General features: G+C 53.9%; 1 protein-coding gene and 1 pseudogene across 1 annotated transcript; both read left to right on the top strand.

The window, feature by feature from the left end:
* LOC141937016 (scavenger receptor cysteine-rich type 1 protein M130-like) overlaps positions 1 to 23,591 on the top strand; it is a 61,222-nt pseudogene continuing 37,631 nt past the window's right edge.
* Positions 3,509 to 9,218, top strand: LOC141937044 (antigen WC1.1-like). Its single transcript, XM_074854453.1, has 12 exons — positions 3,509 to 3,574; positions 3,866 to 3,935; positions 4,501 to 4,827; positions 4,914 to 5,228; positions 5,580 to 5,894; positions 6,368 to 6,430; positions 6,508 to 6,822; positions 7,239 to 7,274; positions 7,560 to 7,697; positions 8,434 to 8,529; positions 8,616 to 8,817; positions 9,212 to 9,218. Exons 1-12 carry the CDS (start codon positions 3,509 to 3,511, stop codon positions 9,216 to 9,218), a joined length of 1,950 nt encoding a protein of 649 aa, XP_074710554.1.

The following is a 23,591-nucleotide window of genomic DNA, read 5'->3' as shown; positions in this document are numbered from 1 at the left end:
ATGGAAGCACTCAGAGATCCCTACAGGGCACTGCCAATCTCTCGGGTACCCTGAAGGGTTTGTGTGCTGTTCCCTGCCCCCTTGTTCTAGGGATCCCTGACCCCACAGGGACAGTTTGTACCCCACCGAGGGAAGGGGACCGGAGCATCTATTGTAGGGGGACATCTTGCCTGGGGGTCTGGCCCAGTGCAGGGAAAGGGCTGACACCAGGGGTGAGGAGGGGATGTGGGTGCGGGGACATTCTGGATCCTCTCAGTGGGGACAAGGAAAGCCCTGGGCTTGGGGGTGGGTTTGGATGGTGCTGGGGCAGGCAGTTTGCATGGGAAGCTGCAGGCCTGGGCACATGGGGCTGTTCAGGGGGTGCTGGGGAGGAGAAGGTGCCGAGTGCAAGGCTGGGCAGTGTGTGGGTGGCCATGGGCAAGAGGGCGGTAGCCATTGGGCTGTGAAAAGATGCCTTGTGTGGTGGGATGGCAAATGACTGAGCAAGTTTACATCTGGGAACCCACAGCATTGCACAGCCCATGAGGATAGAAGGGTCCCCTGAAGTGCCCTGGGGACAGCCTGGAGAAGAGTGGGCTCCCACCCTGGTACCTCTGACTCTACCCTGGCAGGGAGTTCCTTGAGAGCGACAGTGCTGGGGCTTGGTGCTCTCCTGACCCAGTTCATGTTGGTGTTTGAAGGTGCTGTGGAGGTGAGGCTGGCAGATGGCGGCAGTCGCTGCGCTGGGAGAGTCGAGGTGAAACAACAAGACCAGTGGGGGACCGTGTGTGGTGACTATTGGGACATGACTGATGCAGCAGTGGTTTGTAAGCAGCTGGGCTGTGGGTCTGCTGTTCGAGCTCCTAAGTATGGACACTTTGGGATAGGATCTGGCCCCATTTGGATGGATGATGTTGGCTGTAAAGGCACCGAATCTGCCCTGTCTGACTGCACACACAGCGGATGGGGTGAAAATGACTGTGATCATGATGAGGACGCTGGAGTGATGTGTTCAGGTAAGGGGACAAGCTATTCTCCATCTCTGGGGTTGGGATTGTGGAAGGAACCTGGCTGTGCCCTCAGGGATCAACCGTCAGGCACCAGAGCATTGCCCAATGTGGCTGGTCACACTGCTGAGCTGGCACTGTCATTACTGGTGTCCCCAGTCCCTGGGGAAAGGCCAGTAGGAACCTGCCCAGGGTTGCCCTTACCGTGCCTGGCCCCTGAGTTGCGCAGATGAACCCTCCATCTCTGCCCTGTACTGTCTGTTGATTCCCATCTTTCTCCTCCTGTTCACCCAGGACCTGTCTATCGGTGCTGAGGGCAAGGTGCCCCCATGCCAGAGGCACCGCAAGTGACTCATGTGGCCACCCACAGTCCTGGCCAAGGGCATGAGATGGATAGCTGCTGTTGGGTTGTGCCTCCAAGTAGACACGTGTCCCTTGACTGAATCAAAGGGGTTGCTTGTAGAGGAGAAGCACTGGGCTTGGGCAGAAGAGCAGGGTGGCACGTGGCACCTCGTTCCTCTCCCAGGTCACCCCATGAGAGCCTGAGCATGGGGACATGGCCCCGTCCAGGCAGTGCTGACCTGCTGCCCAGCCTCTCCTGCCTGCCCCAACCCCTGGCTGCTCGGTGCCACGGGGGATTTGTCAGCACTTACTGTCTCTGCTCTGTGCCTGCCCTTGCACCGGGAGCTCGTGTAAGCCCAGGGCTGCTCTTCCGTCCACTCTCCTGCCTTCTGCCCAGCCATGGGCAGGGACATGCATGCCCAGCAGTGCACTCTGGCTGAGGCTGAGAACCTCTTTCCTGGGTGGGCACCTGAGCAGTACATCCTCACTGTACTTTTGCCCTGTGACACGTTCTATATCCCAGCAGTGCCCCAACAGCTCAAGACCCCTGTGGAAACAAGGTGGGCTTCTCGTGCCACCAAGAGGTTCCTCACGCCTGACCCTGAGCTCAGTGGGACAGAGGAAGCTGCACCACCCAACAGTGCCTGTGCCCTTTTCCCTCAACCCCAAGAGCTTTGGGTGTGACAGTGCCCAGGGACCAGTACTGGGTAGCCCAAGTTCTCTGGGGCAGCAGCAGTTTCTCTGAGAGATTCCTGTGGCTGTGGCTGTTGGTAGAGAAGCAAGCCCAGAAGTTCTGTGCCGATTTCCGAGGAGCAGCAGGCTGGGGCTGATGTGTTTTTGCCATCAGCACCCCCTGAGAGCAGCTGGGGATGTCGTAGGGCTTTTTGCCTGTGGCCACCTTGGAGATCAGTCAGGGTATTGCCAGAGGGCTGTGGGAACTCTCAGGGGTCTTTGGTTGCTCCAGAATCTCTCCAGCTGCTCTAAGGGGACAGCCCCTCCTGAGGACGTATAGTGATCCATGAGGAGGACCTTTGGAAAACTGTCTGTGACTTAAACTTTGGTCCCAAAGGCACCCACATGGTTTGCACGGTGTGCTGTGGGTCTGTCACAGACACATAAGCTTGAGTGCCTGTTGTGCTTTGAACTCAGCTGGCAAGCAATCACTACGTGGCCAGACTTTCACCTCCCCCTCCCCTCTCCCCGGTGAAATAGTGGAGACACAAAAAGAAGAAAATTCGTAGGTTGAATAAAAAAAAAGATTTACTAAAAGTAACAAGAAAACATCAGTAATAGTAGTGAGTCCAAAGACGTGTAAAATGCAGCAGTGGCTTACCGAGCACGGCGATAGGTATGCAGCCCACCCCCCAGCAGTAATCTGACTGCACCAGAAAATCCCGCAAAACCGCATAGAGCGCACTAGAGAGAGCCCTCATCCGCCTATATACCCTGAGCGTGACGTCACATGGTATGAAATACTCCAATGATTGATCGGGATCCAGCCCTCTAGCTGTTCTCCCTCTCAGCCCAAGGGAATATAAATCTATCCTGGCCAAAACCCGGAATGTGCTGTGACGGTGTAGCGAAGGGGTGCAAGGGAGCCTGGATGTGTTTGTGTCACCAACACTCCCCCAGCAGCTTCCTCTGGGATGTGCAATGGGTGAATTGGTCACAGCTTGCTCAGAGGTGATGTGGGATGTGGGCATGTAACTGCCAGAGGGCTCTGGGAACTCCCAACTGTTTTGGGTTTTTTGCAGGATTTGTCCGTCTGGTGGAAGGGAGGAGCCGCTGCTCAGGACGTGTGCAGATCCATGATGGGGGCCAGTGGAAAACTGTCTGCGCTTCCCACTTTGGTCCCAAAGCTGCTGACGTGCTCTGCAGGGAGTTGCAGTGCGGCGCAGCCCTGCCTGTCCCTGGAGGAAGTCCCTTTGGAGAAGGGGTGGGTCCCATCTGGGATGGAGAGCTGCAGTGTGTGGGGAATGAATCCCTCCTCGCCTCCTGCCCCAAGGGGTCGCCCAAGGACCAGCCCTGCACCCACGCAAACAGCGCTGTTGTCACCTGCACACGTAAGGACACAGGGAGGGGTGTTGAACACTGGGGCTGTGGTGGGGACTGGGTAACAGAGCAAGGGCCGTGCTGGGCCGGGGGTGAGGGCAGGAGGGGTGGATGGGGTTGTCTGCAGCATGAAAATAATGCAGGAGGAAAACAAGGGCATGTTGTCCCTCTGGCCTCTCTGCCAGCTACAGAGGGTACAAGAGCACCAATCCACCCTCATTCCTCCTCCTCTCTCCCCAGAGTACACAGGGTTCAGGCTGGTGAATGGCAGCACAGTGTGTGCAGGGAGGGTGGAGGTCCAGGTGCTGGGGACGTGGGGGACCCTCTGTGCGTCCCGCTGGGATCTCTCGGATGCCCACGTTCTCTGTCGGCAACTCAACTGCGGGTTTGCTGAGTCCATTCCTGGAGGAGAGCATTTTGGGAGAGAGACTGGCCCTGTCTGGAGAGACTCATTCCACTGTGACGGGACTGAAGCCCACCTGCAGCAGTGCCCAGTGACCACCCCGGGGGCCTCACTGTGCTCCCAAGGGAACACTGCTGCTGTCATTTGCTCAGGTGAGTGCCAGAAGAATGTGCATTCAATCCATTTGTCATTTGTGTACAACATGGCCACCCAGGGCAGAGCTCCCGTGGCCATACCAGGCTGACTTTCTCCCTGGAGAAACCCTGCCTTCCCCAGGAGCCATCTGGAGGTTTTTCCCTGCTCAGAGTGAGCGCTCCACTTTGGGACAGCTGAGGACTGAACGGAGGCAGGCATCTGTCCCTAGGGCAGTGGCTTAGGCACCAGTGCCACCGCCAGGCCTGGGCTCCTCTGTTCTCGTACTGTGCAAGTAGCTTGAGACAGGGCTGCAGGGCTCTGTCCCATCCCTCTGGCTGCAGACACCCACATCCCATCCCCACAGAGCCTCATCCCACCACCCAGCAGGAGCTGCCTGGGTGCCCCCAGCAGCAGCAGACCTGGGTGTGAGCTGCAGAGAGGGCCCGGGCTTTACCCTAACTTCTCCTCAGCACAAGGCTCAATCTTGTCCAGTTTGGTGGGGAAATCCCCCCTTGCCCCCCTCCCTGAAGGGTGCCATGCTCCCGGTGCCACCCATGGCTGTGGCATCTCTGCTCTCCCCAGGCTCAGTCAGCTTTGGATCCCTGCGGCTGGTGGGCGGAGGGAGCCGCTGCGATGGACGAGTGGAGATCTTCCAGGATGGGGCATGGGGCAGAGTCCTGGATGACCAGTGGGACGTGCAGGAGGCCAGCGTGGTGTGCCGGCAGCTGCGGTGTGGGGAGGCCGGGACAGCCTACAACCCCCCAAAGCCTGAGCGAGGCATGGGCCCCGTGGGGCTGCGAGGGGTGCGGTGCGCAGGGCATGAGGCCAACCTGAGCCTCTGCAACACCTCCCTGCCTGAGACCACGCTGGCGGCAGTGGTTGTGGAGGACGTGGGAGTCATTTGTGGGGGTGAGTGGCAGTGTGCAGGCTCCCCAGGTGATGGTCTGTGCAGGCAGACAGTCCCTGGCAGCAACTGGGGTTTGTACCCACTGCAGGGAGTCGGTGGCTCCGGCTGGTGAACGGGGCCGGGCGCTGCGCAGGGAGAGTGGAGATCTACTACCAGGGTATGTGGGGGACTGTCTGCGACGATGGCTGGGACCTGTCTGATGCTGCCGTCGTCTGCCACCAGCTGGGCTGCGGAGGGGCAGTGGAGGCAGCCGGCTCTGCTCGGTTCGGGGAAGGCTCCGGGCAGATCTGGCTGGATGGTGTGAACTGTTCTGGGACAGAAGCTGCTCTCTGGGACTGCCCAGCTGGGCCCTGGGGGCAGCACAACTGCGGGCACAAAGAGGATGCGGGAGTCATCTGCTCAGGTCTGTGCCAGGAGTTGTGGTGGGAGCCTGGTTCCTGGGGAGGCCAGGACGTGGGGAGAGCCGGGTATGGCTGAGGCTGTCCCTGGCTGCCCCTGAGCTCCTGCCCGAGCACATCCTGTGGACACGCATACATGGGCACCCTCAGTCCCACTGGGGGTCCTGGGGAGCTCAGCCATCCCCAAGGGTTAGTGGGAAGGGCAGGGGTGTCTGTCCATCAGGGACTTCTCTCTGACCCTGGGTGCAAAGGGGACGTGTTGGCCCTGCCCAGCTGAGGGCCTGGGGATGCAGAGGTGTCCTAGCTCCCACAACCCCAGGGCAGCCTGTTCCCCCTTTGGGGTCTTTTCCTCCCAGAGTTCATGGACCTGAGGCTGGAGAACAGTGACGGCTGCTCTGGACGCCTGCAGGTTTTCTACAACGGGACATGGGGGAGCGTTTGCTCCAACTCGATGACTCTCAACACGGTGATGCTGGTGTGTAAGGAGCTGAGCTGTGGGGATGGAGGATCCCTGGAAAGACGCCAGCCCTCTGGTAGGGAGTCTGGCCCTGCCTGGCTGGATCGCGTGCAGTGTGGGGAGAGAAACAGCTCCTTCTGGCAGTGTCCCTCCACTCCCTGGAACCCACAGTCATGCCAAGACCTGCGAGAGGAGACCAACATCACCTGTAACGGTAACTCTGATCCTCCCGGGTACTCATGTCACCTCAGATCCTGCTCCCTGCTGGCCATAGCCAAGCACAGATAAAGAGCTTGGAGGGGCTTTTCCTTTCCATGTCAGACCCTTCTGCTGCCAGTGGCACAAACATGACCACAACCACACATGTCCAGCAGCAGTTGCAACCCAGGTTGCCAGCAGCGCCTGGGGGAGGCAGAGGCATCTCCAGGTGAGGTCTCAGAAGAGACTAGAGAGGTTTCAGAAGAGCCTCCCCTCCATAGACAAGCTACTGCTGCGCTGTGAACCAGGGAGCTCTTGGGGCTGAGCACTCGGGGTCCCCCCACAGTCCTGTGCGTGTCCCCTGGATGACTGCAGTTCAGTTGCTGCCATAACCAAGATGGTACAGGAAAGCACAAGCAGAGCTCAGCCCTGCTCTCTCCTGAATGGTCCTCCAAACCAGCCCCTTCACCACAGTGTTTCCTTCTTCAGGGGGACGCCCAGAAATGCCCCTGGCCCCGTTGGCCCCGTGCCCCAACTCCACGAGCTGCACAGGTAAGGATTTGCCCCTCTGTGTCTGGCAGGGCTCTGCCTGCTGTCCTGGTGCCATGGGAGGTCTTTGCCTTCTCCAGCCAGGGAGAAGATTCGTGCCGTGGGCGGTGAGGACGAGTGCTCGGGCAGAGTGGAGGTCTGGCACCGTGGCTCCTGGGGGACGGTGTGTGACGACTCCTGGGACATACGGGATGCCGAAGTGGCGTGCAGGCAGCTGGGCTGTGGCCGTGCAGTGTCTGCCCTGCGTGAGGCTGTGTTTGGGATGGGGATGGGCCCCATCTGGCTGGAGCAGGTGGAGTGCCAGGGGACGGAGTTATCCCTGCAGGACTGCTGGGCCCGGCCTGGGGACAGCGGTGCTTGCCGGCATAAGGAAGACGCTGCCGTGCGCTGCTCAGGTGAGTGGCAGGGCTGGGATGCCTTGGTCAGGCATTGGCAGGGAGCTGGGGAAGACCTTCAGTCCATGAGGTCCTGACATGGCCCCGACCTCCCATAAGCAAGATGGTTCCTGCAGAGTACAGGAGGCTGGTGCCAGTCAGGGAGCAGCCTCGTTGAACTGGATGTCCTTTGGCCACTCCCCATGGGGCCCTGCAGTCCCAGGGCTATCCCCGGTCTGCCTGTGCCTTCCTGCCTGCCTCCCAGAGCAGAGGTGCTGGGTGCTGCCCTGGCCTCTCTTTCAGGAACTACAGGAGGGGCTATTTGGGTTGGATATGTCAGGGACATCTATAGACACTCCATGGTGTGCTGGGGAGGAGGCTCCCCGCTCCCCGCATACCCAGTGTCTCAGTCCTGCTCTCTTTTTTCTCCTCTGCAGCTACACCCAGGATGGCAACATCCCCACCTCAAGCAGGTAAGTTGTCCTCCCTCTGGGGCTGGGTATCCTTGGAGCTGGGCTGTGACTCACAGATGGATGGAAGGGGCTCCTTGCTGGGGTGTGAAAGTCTCTGGAGGAGGCACTGGGGTGGTGGGAGGGTGTAAGGAAGAGTTGTCATTTCGTCAGCAAGGTGGAAGCTTCCCCAACACTCATTCCTGGGGCCCTCCAGCCTCTGCTGCCTTGTGTGATGGGGTCAGGACTGGTGCTGCCTCCACCTCTCCCAGTCCTGGTGCTGCCCCTTCCATTTTCTCTCCCCTGCAGTTCCCACCCGAGGCCGTCAGACCAGCAGCGGAAGAGTCTCAGTGCCCGTCATCATCTGCATCATCCTGGGGGCCCTTCTCTGCCTGCTCCTGGCCCTCTTGGCTGGGCAAGTGCTGAGCACCAGGGCTGCACGCAGAGGTGGGTCCTTCCCCAGAGGTCCCAGGGGGAGATACCTCCTGGAAGGACGGTGTGGTGTTGCAGGGGGGTGTCAGCGAGGGTTGTCAGTGAGAGGTACAGGCAGAGTGGGGAGATGAGAATGTGTGCTGCCACCTTCACATGTGCTGCCCCACTGAGTGCCTGTCCGTGGGCCACCAGCAGCAAGGGCTGGAGAGAGCCCAGAGGTGGGGGGAGCTAGTGATGGGGCGAGGAGAGATATGGCAGAGTGGGGATGGCCAAGACTGGCAGTGGTCTAGGTAGTGCTGGAGAGGGCTCTGGGGCAAGGGAGATGCTAGGAGGAGTGCGGGGCAGCAGGGTCCATCACCGTGGTGTCAGGCCCCAAGCCTGTCCCTCAGCCCATGCCTGCCCACCCCCAGGACAGGGGCCTTACTATGGACCCGTGGGGCAGACAAGGGCAAGCTCCAGGTGCAGAGGAAATGTGGGAGCTGCTCCAGGGTGACATAAGGGGGGCATGATCCAGGGGCCAGAGGGGCATGAGCACTGTCTTCAAAGGGATGATGCAAGGGTGACGCTGCCCCAGAGGATCTCCACAGCGATGTTGCCCTCACGGGGGATGTGGCAGCCGTGCCTGGGCAGCACAGTGGGGCTGTGCTCTCAGAGCAGTCCTGGGCTGGCCCAAGGAACTGCTTTTGGGGAGCACAGTGTGATCCCATTGCCCCTTTGCTTGTCCCTGTGCCAGCCCTGCTTCTGTCCCCAGGCTCCAGGAGAGCTCAGGAGTCCTTCCTTGAGGCTGTGTATGAGGAGATTGGTTACAGCCCAGCTTTGGAGAAGCAGGCCAGGTTTGGTCACTCAGGTGGGTGTGGGTCCTCCCTGGAGGCACATCTGCAAGACCCTTTCCCCTGGCGCCAACCCAGAGCTGATCCCCTGATACGCCCCCAGTCCATGCTCCCTCTGGTGCTTGGAGCGTGGGGTCTGTGGGAGAGCATCCAGGTCCTGGGCCCAAGAGAGAAGCTTTCTCCCAGTCAGCTCTGACTGTCCCAGCTGGACAGCCCCTTTATTACTGCCCCTGCACCCCATGTGACACCCGAGGAGTGAGGGAAGGGGCTGTCCTAGGGCAGCTCTGGAGCACTTTTGGGACAGGGTTTGTCCTGGGGGAGCAGGGTGAATTCCCAGCCCTCCTCCCCATGCAGCCCCAGCTCTGTGGGTCCCTCTTCCCCAGCAGCGCTGACCATGAGCCAGGTCAGTGGGGCTTGCTCCATAACACCCACTGTGCTTCTCTCCAGGCTCCTCTTCAGAGCAGTCCCTGACCCAGCTGCAGCCCTACCCTGGGGTCAGCGAGGAGGAGGATGGTCTGGGATCAGCACCAGGTAATGGAGGCAGGAAGGGGTTGATCTCCCTGCAAACACATGATGGACAGAGGAGTCACTGAGTGTCACCATTGGAGATGGGGAGGACATGGGCATCTCCTGTGGTGCTGCCAACCCCAGTGACTCGGCCCTGTGTCCCTGCGCACCCTCCTGTCCTCTGCTCTGCAGGACGTAACTTCTCTCTGTCACCAGCTTCCCTCTCCTTTCAGATGTCCTTGTCCTGCCCAGAGATCACCCAGAAGATGGCTACGATGATGCCAGAGAGGTTTCTGATCCGGGGGAGGGAGAGTGGGAAATGCCCAGGATGCCAGAGGAGGGAGCAGGCCCCAGGGATGCACCCAGAGGTGAGAGGGAAAGACAGCGCTGCCTGTTCCTAGGGTGACATCCCTTGAGCCCCCCAAGTCACTACTGTACTGAGGCCCAAACCTCCTGGGAAGGGGGAACCTGCCCCAGGAGGTTTCCTTGAAAGGCCTGGAGGTGGGAGAAGGAACTGAATGTGGTGAGGAGCAGGGAGGATAGTGGAGTACAGACACCAAGAAGTGAACTGAAATGTCCGCCCTTGCTGCTTGCAGGGGTCACCCCATGCTCCCAGAGAAGTGCCGAGATCCCTGGAGCTGAAGGAGACACCTTGTCCCTGTCCCCGGGGAGCATGGGCTATGATGATGCCGAAGAAGTGTCTGTGGCACATCCCCATGAGGACACAACAGCTGTGACACTGTAGCATGGTGCACAACAGTCCCTGAGCCCCAGGCCAGGAGAGCCCATCCCTGCCCTGCAGCTGGGTGCAGCTGGGAGGGAGGAGAGGTCTGTGCAGCTGGGAGAGCCGTGAGCACTGGGGAACCGACTCGCTTGACCTATGGGCAGCAGAAATCACCTGGAGTTTCCTCTATTTTTATTCCCATTTTTATGCTGTGCATCCTTATTTGTTCTTATTAAAAGTCTCTGGGGGCTTTGACCCAGAGCATCTCCTTGCCTGCCAGGTGTCAGGGCATCATCCTGAGGCTGGTCAGGGGAGCAGAGAACAAAGACACAGTGGTAGGGAAGGGCTGTGTCTCAGGGACAGCAGACTCAGGGTCAGGCTGTTGGGCTGCGAGAGCCCATGGACCCTGGGGAATAATCTTAGTGACAGAAATATTTCCATCCTGCTGGCCACAGGCAGTTTCTAGTCAAAATGCCTCTATGGTAGGTCCCTTGATGTACCCCTGTGGGAGCACCCATCTCCTCACCTGGGGGTTCCAGCTGCTCTTTGCCCCAGGCCCTGCCTCGGCCACGCTGGTCCCACAGTGCAGAGGCCATGACAGAGCTGCCATGTCAGGGGAAGCCCTGGGCTTTTGGCTCATAGAAGTGAGCCTAAGGTGACCACAGGTCCCTGAACATCCCAGCCAGACCAGGGAGGATCGTGGCCTGTGGATTATCTCCCCCAGTACGTAGGAGGCAGCTCTACTCCCCAGTGCCCCAGCACAGAGTGCAGAGCCATTTTCTGGACACATGGGGCTGGGATTCCCTCTCCTCATGCTCTACCAGGACCCGTCTCCATGGGCTGTTCCTGCTGCTTTGCAGACCTGTGGCATCCCTGGGCCCCCATCCTCCTCCTCCTGGACGAGCTCCTGGCCTGGAGAAGGCCCCATGCAGGCGGCTGCTCATGTGGACACATTTCCATGGCAGTGGAAATTTTGCATCCCTCCAGTAAAACAGGTGCTGCTGAGAGCTGAGCCAGTGTCCCTTTCCCTCAGCTGGGGTTTCACCTGCCCCAGCGCCCATGGGCAGAGAATCCTCTCATGCAGGAGCCAGGCCGGGAGAAGGGTTTGACACCTGCGCAGGACCTGGCGCCCAAACTGACAAACTGCCCTCCCTGCTGCCGCTGGTGGGTCTCCACACCCTGCCAGCTCTTCTCCAACAGGCTTCTCTGCCACGGGCTGGAATGTGCGTTGGGTGTCTGTGGCAGGATTCCCTGTGGGGAGCAGCTGCAGCTCTGCAGCCTTGCAAACAGCAGGATCTGGCCCTGGAGCACAAGCGGGGAGGAGGCAGATGTTGGCAACATCCTCTCCTATTGCAGTGTTGCCCCATTCCCTGCTGGGAGCTTGTCCACCCCTGGGGTGACCCTGGGGGGTGCTGAGGGGAGATGAGGTTCACACATCCCTCTGCCCCACACCCGGAAGCCTTCTTGCTGGCAGCCCCCATGGGAGACCAGAGTTCCCAGGGCAAGACCCCCACGCTGATGGGTGACGTACATGGGCATTGCAAACACAGCCTCCATCCCCTGCAAAACTCCCACTGGGATAAGCTCCAGCCCTGTGTCTCAGAGAAATAAGGTCTAAAAGTGAAGTAAAGAACAAGAAGGAAGTGTTATCTTCTGGACACAAGATGGTGGACGCCTATGGGTGGTATGGACTCAAGGTGCCCCAAGTGGGGACTGGGGAGAAGAGCCCAGTGCCTGTTCCATGCCACCTCCCCACCAACTCTGCCCTCCCACAGGTATAATATCTCTCCCTTACTCTGGCAGCTGGTAGAGGTTTGCCTCTTCCTTCTTGGAGAAAGAAGCCCCAGGCCTGGGTATGCTGCAGGGGGCAACACCCCTGAGCAGAAGGAACCTCTTTCATGGCATTTGGGGACCTGAACAGTCTGGCCCTGACGGCTGGCTCCATTCTCTGCAGCCAAGCAGAATTGTCACTGTGCCCCAGAGTTGTGGGTGCTCCTGCAGCTTCTGAGGACCTACCTGAGGGGGGTCGCAGTGAGACCCCAGCCCTCAGCACTGCAGCCCCACACTGGGCAGAGCTCAGCTGTGGAAAGCCCATGGGAGACCAGCCTTATTTCTCTGAGTTTAGGCTCACCATGCCCAGGGTCTGGGCACCATGAAGTGAAAGTCCATGCCTCACACCCCAATTTAGTTGCCAGTGTCTTGCTGGGGAAGCAGCCAAGGCACCATCTCCTGGCTATCGCCGCCTCTGCGTGGCTGTGGACAGACCTGTGCCTCTCCGATCCCACCAACACAGGTTGGACGGAGACACCAAACACCCCAGGAACAAGAAGTGGGCACCGGCCCTACCAGTCCCTTGGCAGGGCTGTGCCTGACCTCAGCCTCTCTGGGTTCCCTGAGCTGAGGCTCTGCTCAAACCAGTGGTGATGGTGGAAGGAGAAGGACCTAGAGACAGGGTTGGGGTAAGAAATGCCTCTGCTCCAGCTGGGAGTCCCACAGCCCTGCCAGGCTCATCCAGCTCTGACCCTGCTACCTGCTGGCACAGAGGAGGTTTCCCATGTGGTATGGGATGTCCGCCTGGAGAAAGGACAATCTCAGACCCTCACCCCTGGGAAGCCACCAGGTCAGTGTGTCCCTGGTCCCAAAGGACACCTGGGCTGGACCAGCACACTCACAACACATCTCTCAGTGCAGCAAGAAAGGATTCCTAGCGTGCTGCTGACATCTTTCCCCTCCCTGAGCTCTCCCCACAGAGGAGCACACTCTGCTGTCAGCGTTGTCCCTGGGTGGTGGGGGTCTGTGGCACAGGGCAGTGACCTGAGCTCAGGTCCAGCACAGCCGCCCTCTTCTCCTCCAAGAGGGGCTCAGCAGAGGCAGCGCACACAGCCCTCCCACTGCCCTCATCCCCTCGCAGATGAGCCCTGGGTGGGCAGCACAGGCCCTCAGGGCCTGGAGAGGACCAGTGCCTGAACTGCAGCCCACACCTGCCTGAGGCTGGGCAGTCAGGGTGGAAGCACCTCTGGAGATGCTGGGGAGTGAAGCCAGGACCTCCCCCATGCCAAGCAGATGCTCGGCTCCATCCCTGTTACACCTGCCAGCAGGAGAGACCCTCTCCTCCCATGATGTGTATGTGACATCACAACCCTGTTTGGAAGTCACACTGTGAGTTGGTGACCTTCCATGCTGCACACCTGCCGACGTGGAAGTCTCGGACACATCTTAGACGACGAATTTGATCAAGTTAATGCCACTTTATTAAAGGCTACACAGCAATTTATACTCTATCACAGGCTTCACGCGCCGCTATCGTATTGCTAATAGGCTAAAGCTACCTGTTCACGCGCCTTTCTGCCCTCTATGATTGGTCCCAGTGTGGTTTCCATGTGCTGCTCTCCCCCCAGGTAGACCCCCTGTTTTCGACATTCCAACATCTTTATCTCTTGGGCAGGAATGCAGTTTCTCAGGCCATCTCGGCCTTGTTTATGTCCTTGAACACAGCTGCAGCTTGCTGTTACAGTGAGGCCCCTTGGTCTGGATCGCTCACAACATGCCCGTTGTTCTCCAGCGATGCCACAAATCCCCCTTTTTGTTTTTGAGCGATCCAGACCCCCCTGTGTTCCTGTGCTAAAAACATTGCACCGACAGTCCTCTGCAGGGCCCTTTGCAGAAGGCCGATAAGGCAAGGCAACATTAAGAGCACAGTCACTACAATCAAAAGGACTACTCCGACAGTTCTGACTAATTATATCAACTAACCAGATAATCCCCAACCTTTAAACATCCTTGTCAGTCAGTCCAAGCCATCATCTTCTGTTAAGCGTTTGACTCCATCTTTCAATTGCTGAATGCTTTTAAAAATAGATTCTGAATGATCGGATAGATTCATACAGCACATTCCTCCAAATTCAGCACAACCATGTCCTTGCGCTAGAAGCAAAAGTCAATCGCAGCTCTATTTTATAACGTAGCATGTCTAACACGATCAGCATCAGTTAAAAGACCACTTAAAGCCAAAGAAGTAGCATTAGTTTGTTTGCTAAGCCAAAACTGCAGTGGGTTCGGCCATGTATCCACAGGTATTTCTACCAAGCATGTAGAGAATGGCTTTTCAGGGCTTGCGGTGGTATTTGGTTGTGAGACCACCCATCCTTCACCCTGAGGCAGGTTCCAATACAGGCTGAACACACCGAGCAGGAACCCAGCGAGAGCCAGCATCTGTGAAAACACAAACATAACCCTTGCTCCAAGTTAATATCTCATTCGGTTTCTGTTTCATCTTTCTTAACTTCCTTTTTCCAGAGTTGCACCCATCGACTCGGAACCCATCTAGTGCCGGTGTCGGTAATAACGCAGGCATAGCCTCGACCCGTCATTTTTAGTTCCACAGGTCCTTTCCACTCTCCTATAGTAACATCTTTGTACTGAGCAAAAGCACCATCTCCACACTGGCTTATATCAGATTTCAGACCCATACTATGTATTACAACTGATGGTTCCTCCCTATCACCTGTGAGCCTTAAGTAATTTAACACATACACCGCTTTTGCAAGTGGTTCTGCAGCAGCCAAGACCTCTCCCCCTTTTTGTTTTTGCAAAAGCGCTTTTAAAGTTTTGATGCGCTCTCTCCACTATGGCTTGCCCCGTGGGGGAATGTGGTATACCTGTGATGTGACACAGAGTTGACTAAAAGGAGCAAATTTTCGAGACGTATAGGCTGGTCCATTATCAGTTTCACGGGTCAATTGAAATAATTTCCCATATTCCCTGGCGCATTCCGCCCTACCGCAATGGTAACTTCTCACAGCTTAGTACTTTTTCACAGTTCAGTGTTGCAGCTGTCCGCTGTTTTTGCCTGCCACGTTGGCACAACTCAGCAGTTCCTTATCTATCTTCTGAGGCCTGTTCTTCATCAAACCCTTGCTGTTTCTTAGAGGCTGTGCAAGGCTGACAGGCCAATGCCTCCCACATCTCCCCTTTCTTTGTTTTACAGCTGCACCTGCAAGGCTTATTTCGAGACTTTAGCAATTAAGGGTTAGGCAAACTTCCAAAAACACAGCATACTTAAAATAGTTTCACAGAAGGCTAGAAACAATACAGCAGTTACAGTTACTAGGTAAAAAAGAGTAAGCTAATTTCAGTACCCATAACTAAGGGATATGACTAAATACCACAAAAATAAACAGTAAGGAAAACAGGGAATAGCACACTTACTTAATGGGGTACTAACATCCAGATCCATAATTGCTGGGGAACCCTGGATGCAGCGAGAATTTAGAGTACCCTTCCTCACAAACCGGAAATTCTACGCAATGCGTCCATCCGTAGGTGAGGCATCCAACATTGCCGCAAGCAGGTCCAGCCTCCAAATCAACAGGCCAAAATAACTGGCAATTTTCTTTGAGCAGAAACATCTGATCTCATCCTCCTGTTGGGTTCCACCCAGAGCCTGGCCACCACTCAAGGGGGAAAACCAAGGGAGTTTCTAATAAGGTTAAACACTTGAGTTCCTAATTCTTAATATTGCTAAACAAAGAAAGTTGAATACACACATTCTTATAGCATTTCATCCTTATTAATAACTACATTTTGTCTAAGCTACATCTTTCACTAGTGACTAGTAAGCCTATATATGTCATTAAGGAGTTGCAATTACTGTCAGCATTTTCTCTTAGAAGTGTTGGCAACTGCAGTGTGATTAAGGACAGAGATAGTGTATTTTGTCCTATTGCAGTAGCAAGCATTACCCATCCATTCTGCTTAAATGGTCAGTTGAAGAGATCGTGAACTGTTGGCACAGGGGTATTCACAGCACCCACAGCCGGCTCCTGAGTGTTCGCCAAGAGCTGCCTCTCACGCCTCAGGTGTGGTTGTACACAGCTTGCTGGTAGCCACCGCGGAGTGTGACCTGTGAAAACAGAAGCATAACCTCTTCCCCAGGTTATTAAAGGATGTGGTACTTCCAAAGTAGCACTTTCTAGGTTTTTGTTAACAGTTGAGCCTTGCCCTGGACTTCTTGTTGATCTGGTATCTGCGACGAGAAGTGACGCAATATTGACCGCACCTATTTTAATGATCCAAATGAAGCAAAGGGACTGACGTCAGATTGCCATAATTCTGAGGAGTGAGTCCCCGAGGATTGACACCACTAGCTGTTGAAGAGAGAGAGAGTCCTTCTGGCATTCAGGGCAAGTTACAATGATGTCTTCAGCCTGAGGCCTTGATAAAGAAAACTGGTTTTGTATTGCCCTGATATTTTGGTGGAAAAATGCATGTGAAAGCTGTGCTTGCTGTGTTTCTGAGATGGCATGAGCTACACAGTGGAGTTCTCGTTTCGTTTTCTCTGAAAGTACTCTGGGTGATGTCAGTGAAGGATCTCCTCACAAAATATCAAACGAGCTATGCAGATCATCCTTAGTTAGGCCCAACAACAGCTGTGTCCAGTTTATGGCTCCTAACAGTTTCTGTAAATCATTTAAAGTCTTAACATCAGTTTTAAGTTTAAGGTGTTGGGGGACAATGGTCTGTTCACAAATTCTCCACCCCAGGTACTGCCACGGTGATGATCTCTGTACCTTTTCAGGTGCTATTTGCAACCCCATTTGAGATAGTGAGTCTTTGGTTAAACCAAGAGGGTTTTCCATGATCTCCTGTGTTTCTGCTGCTATAAGGATTTCATCCATTGGTACTGGGTCTGGCTGAGCCGGAATTGGTTTTCCCCTGTAGCAGCCCTCATGGTGCTGTGTTTTATGTTGGGAGCTGGCAGGGTGTTGATAGCACACTGGTGGTGTGGCTACTGCTGAGTGGTGCTTACACAGCACCAAGGCTCTTTCTGACATTTTCCCCCCCACAGTGGGACGGGGTGGGCAAGATCTTGGGAGGGGACACAACCAGGACAGCTGACCCGAACTGACCAAAGGGATATTCCAGACCATCTGACGTCTGCTCAGTATAAAGCGGGGAGAAAGGAGGAAGGGGGTGGGGTCACCCTTGGTCCTCCAAGGCAACCCCTATGCGTATTGGAGCCCTGCTTCCTGAGAAGACCCGACATCGCCTGTTCATGGGAAGTAGAGAATAAATCTGTTTTCTTTTTTTTTGCTTCCATGCATGGACCTTTGCTTTGCTTTGCTTATATTAAAACTGCTGTTGTTTTACCCACAAGGGTTGGGGTTTTTTTTCCTATCTTATTTTCTTTCCCCTCTTTGCCCTGTTGAGGAAAGAAGGGGAAGGGAGGGAAGTGATAGAGCGACTTGATGGGTACCTGGCATTTAGCCAAGGTCAAACCACCACAGTCGTGTCCGTCTCTACTGCGACAAATGGTGATGACCCCGATGTGATTGGGTGAAGTGATCATTTAAAGGCAACGCATTCTGCGGCGGGCAGAGCTGTGGAGAAATATAGCAGCGGCAGGAAGAGCTGTGGAGATGGAGCCCGGTGAAGCTGAGAGCAGAGGGAATCTGCTTGGTCCGGACCTGAACTTCGACACCTAAAAAGATGAGCCACCGGGAATGGGACTGCAATTATGGGGCAGCAATTAACAAAAGAAGAGGAGACGATTTTGTCTACCTGGAAAGCCTTATTAAAAAGAAAAGGGGTTAAAACCACAGAACAAAACCTGAAAAAGATTTTGATATGGAGTAAGATGCAAGGCTTTGAAGCCACAACAGTGACTGCATTCAGTGTGAGTGCATGGCAAGGAGTAGGCTTGAAAATATGGGATGAGGTCTCTAAAGGACAAAAACAGGCATGTGAGTTGGCAACCACATCCTGAAGGAATGGAAAGCAGAATGTGAGGCGCATGATGAGCAAAAGAAAGATGAGAAACGAGAAAATGTTAGGAAGGGGAGAGATTGTGACCAAGGGGCAAATGAAGCCGATGTCTCAGTGTCGGCAGTAGCAGGCAGGAAACCCCTCATGGGCAAAAATCATGCCCCCGCCCACCTCCTCCTCCTCCACCATTAAATATTTTGCTGCGCGATGAGGGCCCCCCCCCACCTAGCAGTGCAGCGGCGGCTCCTAGAGGCGCAGCAGCAGAAGGGGTGACTCCATCGCCCCCCGTCCCCCCCCTTCCTGCCGAGAAAAATACAGCGAATCCGGTGAATAACACAGAGCCGGAAAGTGAGAGCGAAAATGAAAGAGAGGGAGAAGAAGCTTTAACTGCCGCTATGTGAACTCTGCATCTTGCAGATAAAACCATAGTGAAAAAAGCCCAGCCATGGACTCTCCCTCCATCCACAATAACTGTAGTCCCAAGATCCCCTGATCAATTTTGGGAGGGAGTTAGGAAGTATGCTGCCGAAGCTGGCAACTGGGATCTGGTTGAACGCCTCAGCCCGTACTCTCCAACACCGGCATGTCCAAAGCCTGTAGATATAGCAGCAGAGGCTCCTGGTGCATTCCCTGTTTATAAAGCTGTTGCAGGCACAAACCAGCACGATGAGCACAATCCAATCGGCTGGGAAGTAGTGCAGGATTTGCAGAATAAGGCACAGAAATTTGGAATCAATTCTCCTGAGGTGATGCAACTTATTCGAATAATCAGCACAGATCTGTTGTGTCCATATGACGTTACGCATCTCGCACAAGTGCTGTTTCAGCCCATGCAATTACAAGTGTTTCAACCTACTTTGAGGCAGATGGCATGCGCAGCCATGCAGAATAATTTACGACTGCCACAGGATGACCCGAGGCTAGGCCTCGGAGAGGATGCTTTGCTTGGTGAGGGGCCGTTTAGTACACCCTCAACTGCAAGCTACGTGGCCTCCGATTGTTCTCGAACAGGCACAACATATAGGAATTACAGCATTAAAGCGAACCATGGAAATGGCAGCTCCAAAGCAAAAATACATTGCTATCCACCAAGGCCCCAGAGAGCTCTTTTTACAGTTTGTAGAAAAAATATCTGCCGCACTGGAAAAACAGGTAGAAGATGAGGCGTTAAGACAAATGATGTGCAAACAGTTACCAAAAGATAATGCTAATGAGGACTGTCAAAAGATAATACAGGCTGTACCGGGAGATCCTTCTATTCCTGACATGGTGGCTGCGTGTTCTAAGGTTGGGACAGTGGAACATAAGGTGGCTGCTCAGATGGCAGCGCAAGTGGCCACCCTAGCTACTGCTATGAATATGAGAAATTCAGGGAAATGCTTTGGGTGCGGCAAAGAAGGGCACATGAAGGTAGCTTGTCCAGACAGAACATCACCGGGTAAACAACCGGTGAACATCCCACTGGGAACTAATTGCAACCGAGACATTTTGCAAAACAATGTCGTTCCAAATTTCATGTTAACGGGCAGCCACTACAGGGAAACCACAAAAAGAGCGCGAAAGGGCGCGCGAGGACAACTCCTCTCCCGACAGCTGGCCAACTCCCCTCTGCGAACAGCTATCAGCCGCAACAACTGGCTCAGCAGGGTTGGATGTATCCACCGCCGACACAGTAACTATAGTCACAAAAGACATCGTTAAGGTCCCTCTTGATGCAAGGGGTCCTATAGGATGAGGACTAAGTGCATTACTACTGGGAAGATCAAGTAGCACGTTGGGTGGACTGATTGTGCATGTAGGAGTTATTGATGCTGATTTTACAGGTCAAATTTATGCACTGGTTTCAACCCCCTACCCACCAGTAACAATCCCAAAAGGTACTCGCATTGCTCAACTTATTCCTTTTCTGAGTTGTATTTCGAAAGCAGAACAGCGACTGCGATGCGATGGAGGCTTCGGCTCTACGGGACCCCCTCAAGTTTGCTGGTCTCAGACTGTTTCATCATCCCGACCACATATGACGTGCACGCTGTCGAATCACGGACAATCTCCGACCACAGTAAGGCTTGCGGGGCTCCTGGACACCAGAGCCGATGTGACTATTATTGCTGATTATCTGTGGCCATCCACCTGGCCAACAGAGGATGTGGGTGTGGGAGTAGTGGGGCTGGGAGGATTCACGCGAGCAAGGACGGCAGCCACAGCAGTTCTGATTACCAATCCTGAGGGGCAATGAGCAGTCATTAAACCATATGTGACGGCAGCTCCCCTCAATTTATGGGGGAGGGATTGCTTGTCGCAATGGGGGGTGAGAATTACCACGGATTTTTAACGGGGGCCACTGTGCTGCAGGGTGTCAGACAGCCCACACTTGTTTTAACTTGGTTAACGAATAACCCTGTGTGGGTGGATCAGTGGCCCCTGCCAACTGAAAAATTAAAAGCCCTGCAAGAATTGGTGGCAGAACAGCTAGCTGCTGGACACATTGAACCCTCTCAGAGCCCATGGAACACTCCAGTGTTTGTGATAAAAAAGAAATCAGGAAAATGGCGATTTTTACATGACCTGCGGCAGGTCAATGCTGTCATGGCCACGATGGGGGCTCTGCAACCAGGCATGCCTTCACCTGCCATGATCCCTCAAGATTGGGAAATCATTGTCATGGACCTTAAGGACTGTTTTTTTACAATACCATTAGCCTCTCAAGACAGGGAAAAATTTGCATTCTCTGTGCCCTCTGTCAATCACAGAACCCTCAAAAAGATATCAATGGAGAGTTCTGCCGCAGGGCATGAAAAATTCACCAACAATTTGTCAATGGTTTGTGGCACAAGCTTTGTCACCTGTAAGGGAGAAATTCCCTACCAGCTATTGTTACCATTACATGGATGACATCCTGTTAGCATCAAACAACAAGGAGCAGTTGAATGACATGGAGAATTTGACCAGAGATTCATTACAACACTATGGATTGGTTGTTGCCCCTGAAAAGATCCAAAAGGTAGAACCCTGGAAATATCTAGGAAGGACAGTTACAGGTAAGCAGGTAATGCCTCAACCTGTGAAACTTAACCTTGAAGTTAAAACCCTTAATGACGTACAGAAATTAATGGGATCCCTGATCGGACTGACCAATTATTAAAAAATTCCAATGATCCAACAGAACCCAGAATATTAACTGAGGAAGCATTAAATGTAAGTCACATGGTGGAACGATCTATACACGAGAAATTTGTTTCTGGAATAGATCTGTCTCAATTGGTACAACTCTTTGTACTAACTGACAGAACTGTGCCATTTGGTGCTTTAGTGCAGTGGAATTCTGAGTGGGATGACCCATTACATATTTTGGAATGGATGTTTCTGTCATTCCGATCACGAAAAGCTGCTCCTGGACTGTTTGAGCTTATTGCTGATGTAATCATAAAAGCCAGAAAACGATGTACAGAGCTAACAGGGCGTGACCCAGCTGCGATTGTTTTACCTGTTCAAAATTGGTATTTTGAATGGTGTCTGGCGAACAATTATGAGCTGCAAGAAGCCATGGCGGACTTTCAGGGACAGCTATCATATCACCTGCCATCACACCCGCTGCTGAAATTTGCTCGAGAAGTACCATTTGGTCAGAAAAATTTAAGCCAGCCAGAACCAGTGAACGGCCTTACTGTTTTTACAGATGGCTCAGGAAAAACAGGTAAAGCAGCAGTAGTATGGTATGAAAACAACAACTGGAACAACAAAGGAGTATATCAAAATGGTTCTCCACAAGTAGCAGAGCTGCGTGCAATGGCTGTTGTTTTTTCTATTTTTTCTACTCCTGTAAATATTGTACCTGACTCAGCGTATGTAGCTAACTTAGTTTCTTGACTAGACAAAGTGGTTTTGACCATGTCAGACAATCAATTATTATTTGATGTACTTTTAGAACTCTGGAAAAGTATTCAACTACGGACAGAACCTTATTTTATCATGCACATCCGCAGTCATACCACTTTACCAGGATTTTATACAGAAGGTAATGCCAGAGCGGACGCTCTTGTTTCTGCTATGACTCTGAGTACTGTTCCTAACATAAAGCAACAAGCTGTATTATCACATCAATTTTTGCACCAAGGATATCGAGCTTTACGATGGCAGTTCAGCTTGTCTCATACTGAAGCTCGGTCCATTGTGGCTGCCTGCCCTGATTGCCAAGGAACTCACACACCAGTGTATTTTGGTACTAATCCCAGAGGTATGCAGGCTTTACAGATTTGGCAAACTGATGTTACTCATGTGAATGAATTTGGCCGACAGAAATATGTTCATGTTTCTATTGATACTTATTCTCGTGCCTTAGTAGCAACAGCACATAACGGAGAAACAGGAAAAGATGTAATTCGACATTTCCAAAAGGCTTTTTCTATGCTTGGGGTGCCACGCCAAATTAAAATGGACAACGGCCCAGCATATGTTTCACAGAAAGTTCAAACATTTTTTAATTTGTGGGGTGTTACTCATGTTACAGGAATTCCCCATTCCCCGACAGGACAAGCAATTGTTGAGCGTGCACATGGCACACTGAAGCGGCAGCTTCAAAAACAAAAAGGGGGAATGATTGGGGAACCACCACAGGCATGTTTAGATAAAGCAGTTTATGTTCTTAACTTTCGCCATTATGGGGACAATTCTCTACCTCCTCTTTTTCAGCATTTCTCTTTTCTTTTTTCAAAACAGGATTTGCAAAAGGGCGTCAAAGTGCATGTTAGAGATCTAATTACTGGCCAGTGGAGTGGACCATGTGAGCTATTAACCTGAGGCAGGGGTTATGCTTGTGTCTCTACGGATGCCGGCCCTCGCTGGGTTCCTGCTTGGTGTGTTCAGCCTGTGCTGGAACCTGCATCAGGGTGAAGGAAGGGTAATTCCAGAACCCAAGCAGAATGTCTGGGTAACTTTGGCAAACATGACACATCAAGAAGCCTTGTGCCTCTCTACCGCGAACCCGGAAAATCACAGAATCACAGAATCACAGAATCACAGAATCATATAGGTTGGAAAGGACCTTGAAGATCATCTAGTCCAACCATTAACCTAGCATTGGTAGTTTCCAACTACAGCATATCCCTCAGCGCTATGTCGACCCGTCTCTTAAACACCTTCAGGGATGGGAACTGCACCACCTCCCTGGGCAGCCCATTCCAATGCCTAACAACCTGTTCTGTAAAGAAATACTTCCTAATATCCAGTCTGAACCTTCCCTGGCGCAACTTGAGGCCATTCCCTCTTGTCTTATCACTCATTACTTGGTTAAAGAGGCTCATCCCCAGCTCTCTGCAACCTCCTTTCAGGTAGTTGTAGAGGGCGATGACGTCTCCCCTCAGCCTCCTCTTCTCCAAACTAAACAACCCCAGTTCCCTCAGCTGCTCCTCATACGACATGTGCTCCAGACCCTTCACCAGCTCTGTTGCCCTTCTCTGGACACGCTCGAGTCATTCAATGGCCTTTTTGTAGTGAGGGGCCCAAAACTGAACACAGTAATCGAGGTGCGGCCTCACCAGTGCAGAGTACAGGGGCAAGATCCCTTCACTGTCCCTGCTGGCCACACTAGTGCTGATACAAGCCAGGATGCCATTTGCCTTCTTGGCCACCTGGGCACACTGCTGGCTCATGTTCAGCCAGCTGTCAATCAACCCCCCCAGGTCCCTCTCTGACTGGCAGCTCTCCAGCCACTCCTCCCCAAGCCTGTAGTGCTGCTGGGGGTTGTTGTGGCCCAAGGGCAGCACCCGGCATTTGGCCTTATTGAAGCTCATACAGTTGGCCTCAGCCCATCGCTCCAGCCTGGCCAGGTCTCTCTGCAGAGCCTCCCTACCCTCGAGCAGATCAACACTCCCACCCAACTGGGTGTCGTCTGCAAACTTACTCAGGGTGCACTCGATCCCCTTGTCCAGATCATCAATAAAGATGTTAAACAGGAGTGGCCCCAAAACCGAGCCCTGGGGGACACCACTCGTGACCGGCTTCCAACTGGATTTAACTCCATTCACCACAACTCTTTGGGCCTGGCCATCCAACCAGTTTTTTACCCAGCAAAGCGTGAGATCATCC

This window comes from Strix uralensis, chromosome 36 (genome assembly GCF_047716275.1).
Source record: "Strix uralensis isolate ZFMK-TIS-50842 chromosome 36, bStrUra1, whole genome shotgun sequence".
Classification (NCBI taxonomy): Eukaryota; Metazoa; Chordata; class Aves; order Strigiformes; family Strigidae; genus Strix; species Strix uralensis.
The sequence above is the reverse complement of the archived record's forward strand: the minus strand, read 5'-3'. Positions and strand labels throughout refer to the sequence as shown.

Coding starts and splice junctions, on each gene's coding strand:
- LOC141937044 (XM_074854453.1), top strand. CDS start 3,509: ATGAAAATAATGCAGGAGGAAAACAAGGGCATGTTGTCCCTCTGGCCT. Junction 3,936..4,500: donor TGCTGCTGTCATTTGCTCAG/GTGAGTGCCAGA, acceptor TGCTCTCCCCAG/GCTCAGTCAGCTTTGGATCC. Junction 5,229..5,579: donor TGCGGGAGTCATCTGCTCAG/GTCTGTGCCAGG, acceptor TTTTCCTCCCAG/AGTTCATGGACCTGAGGCTG.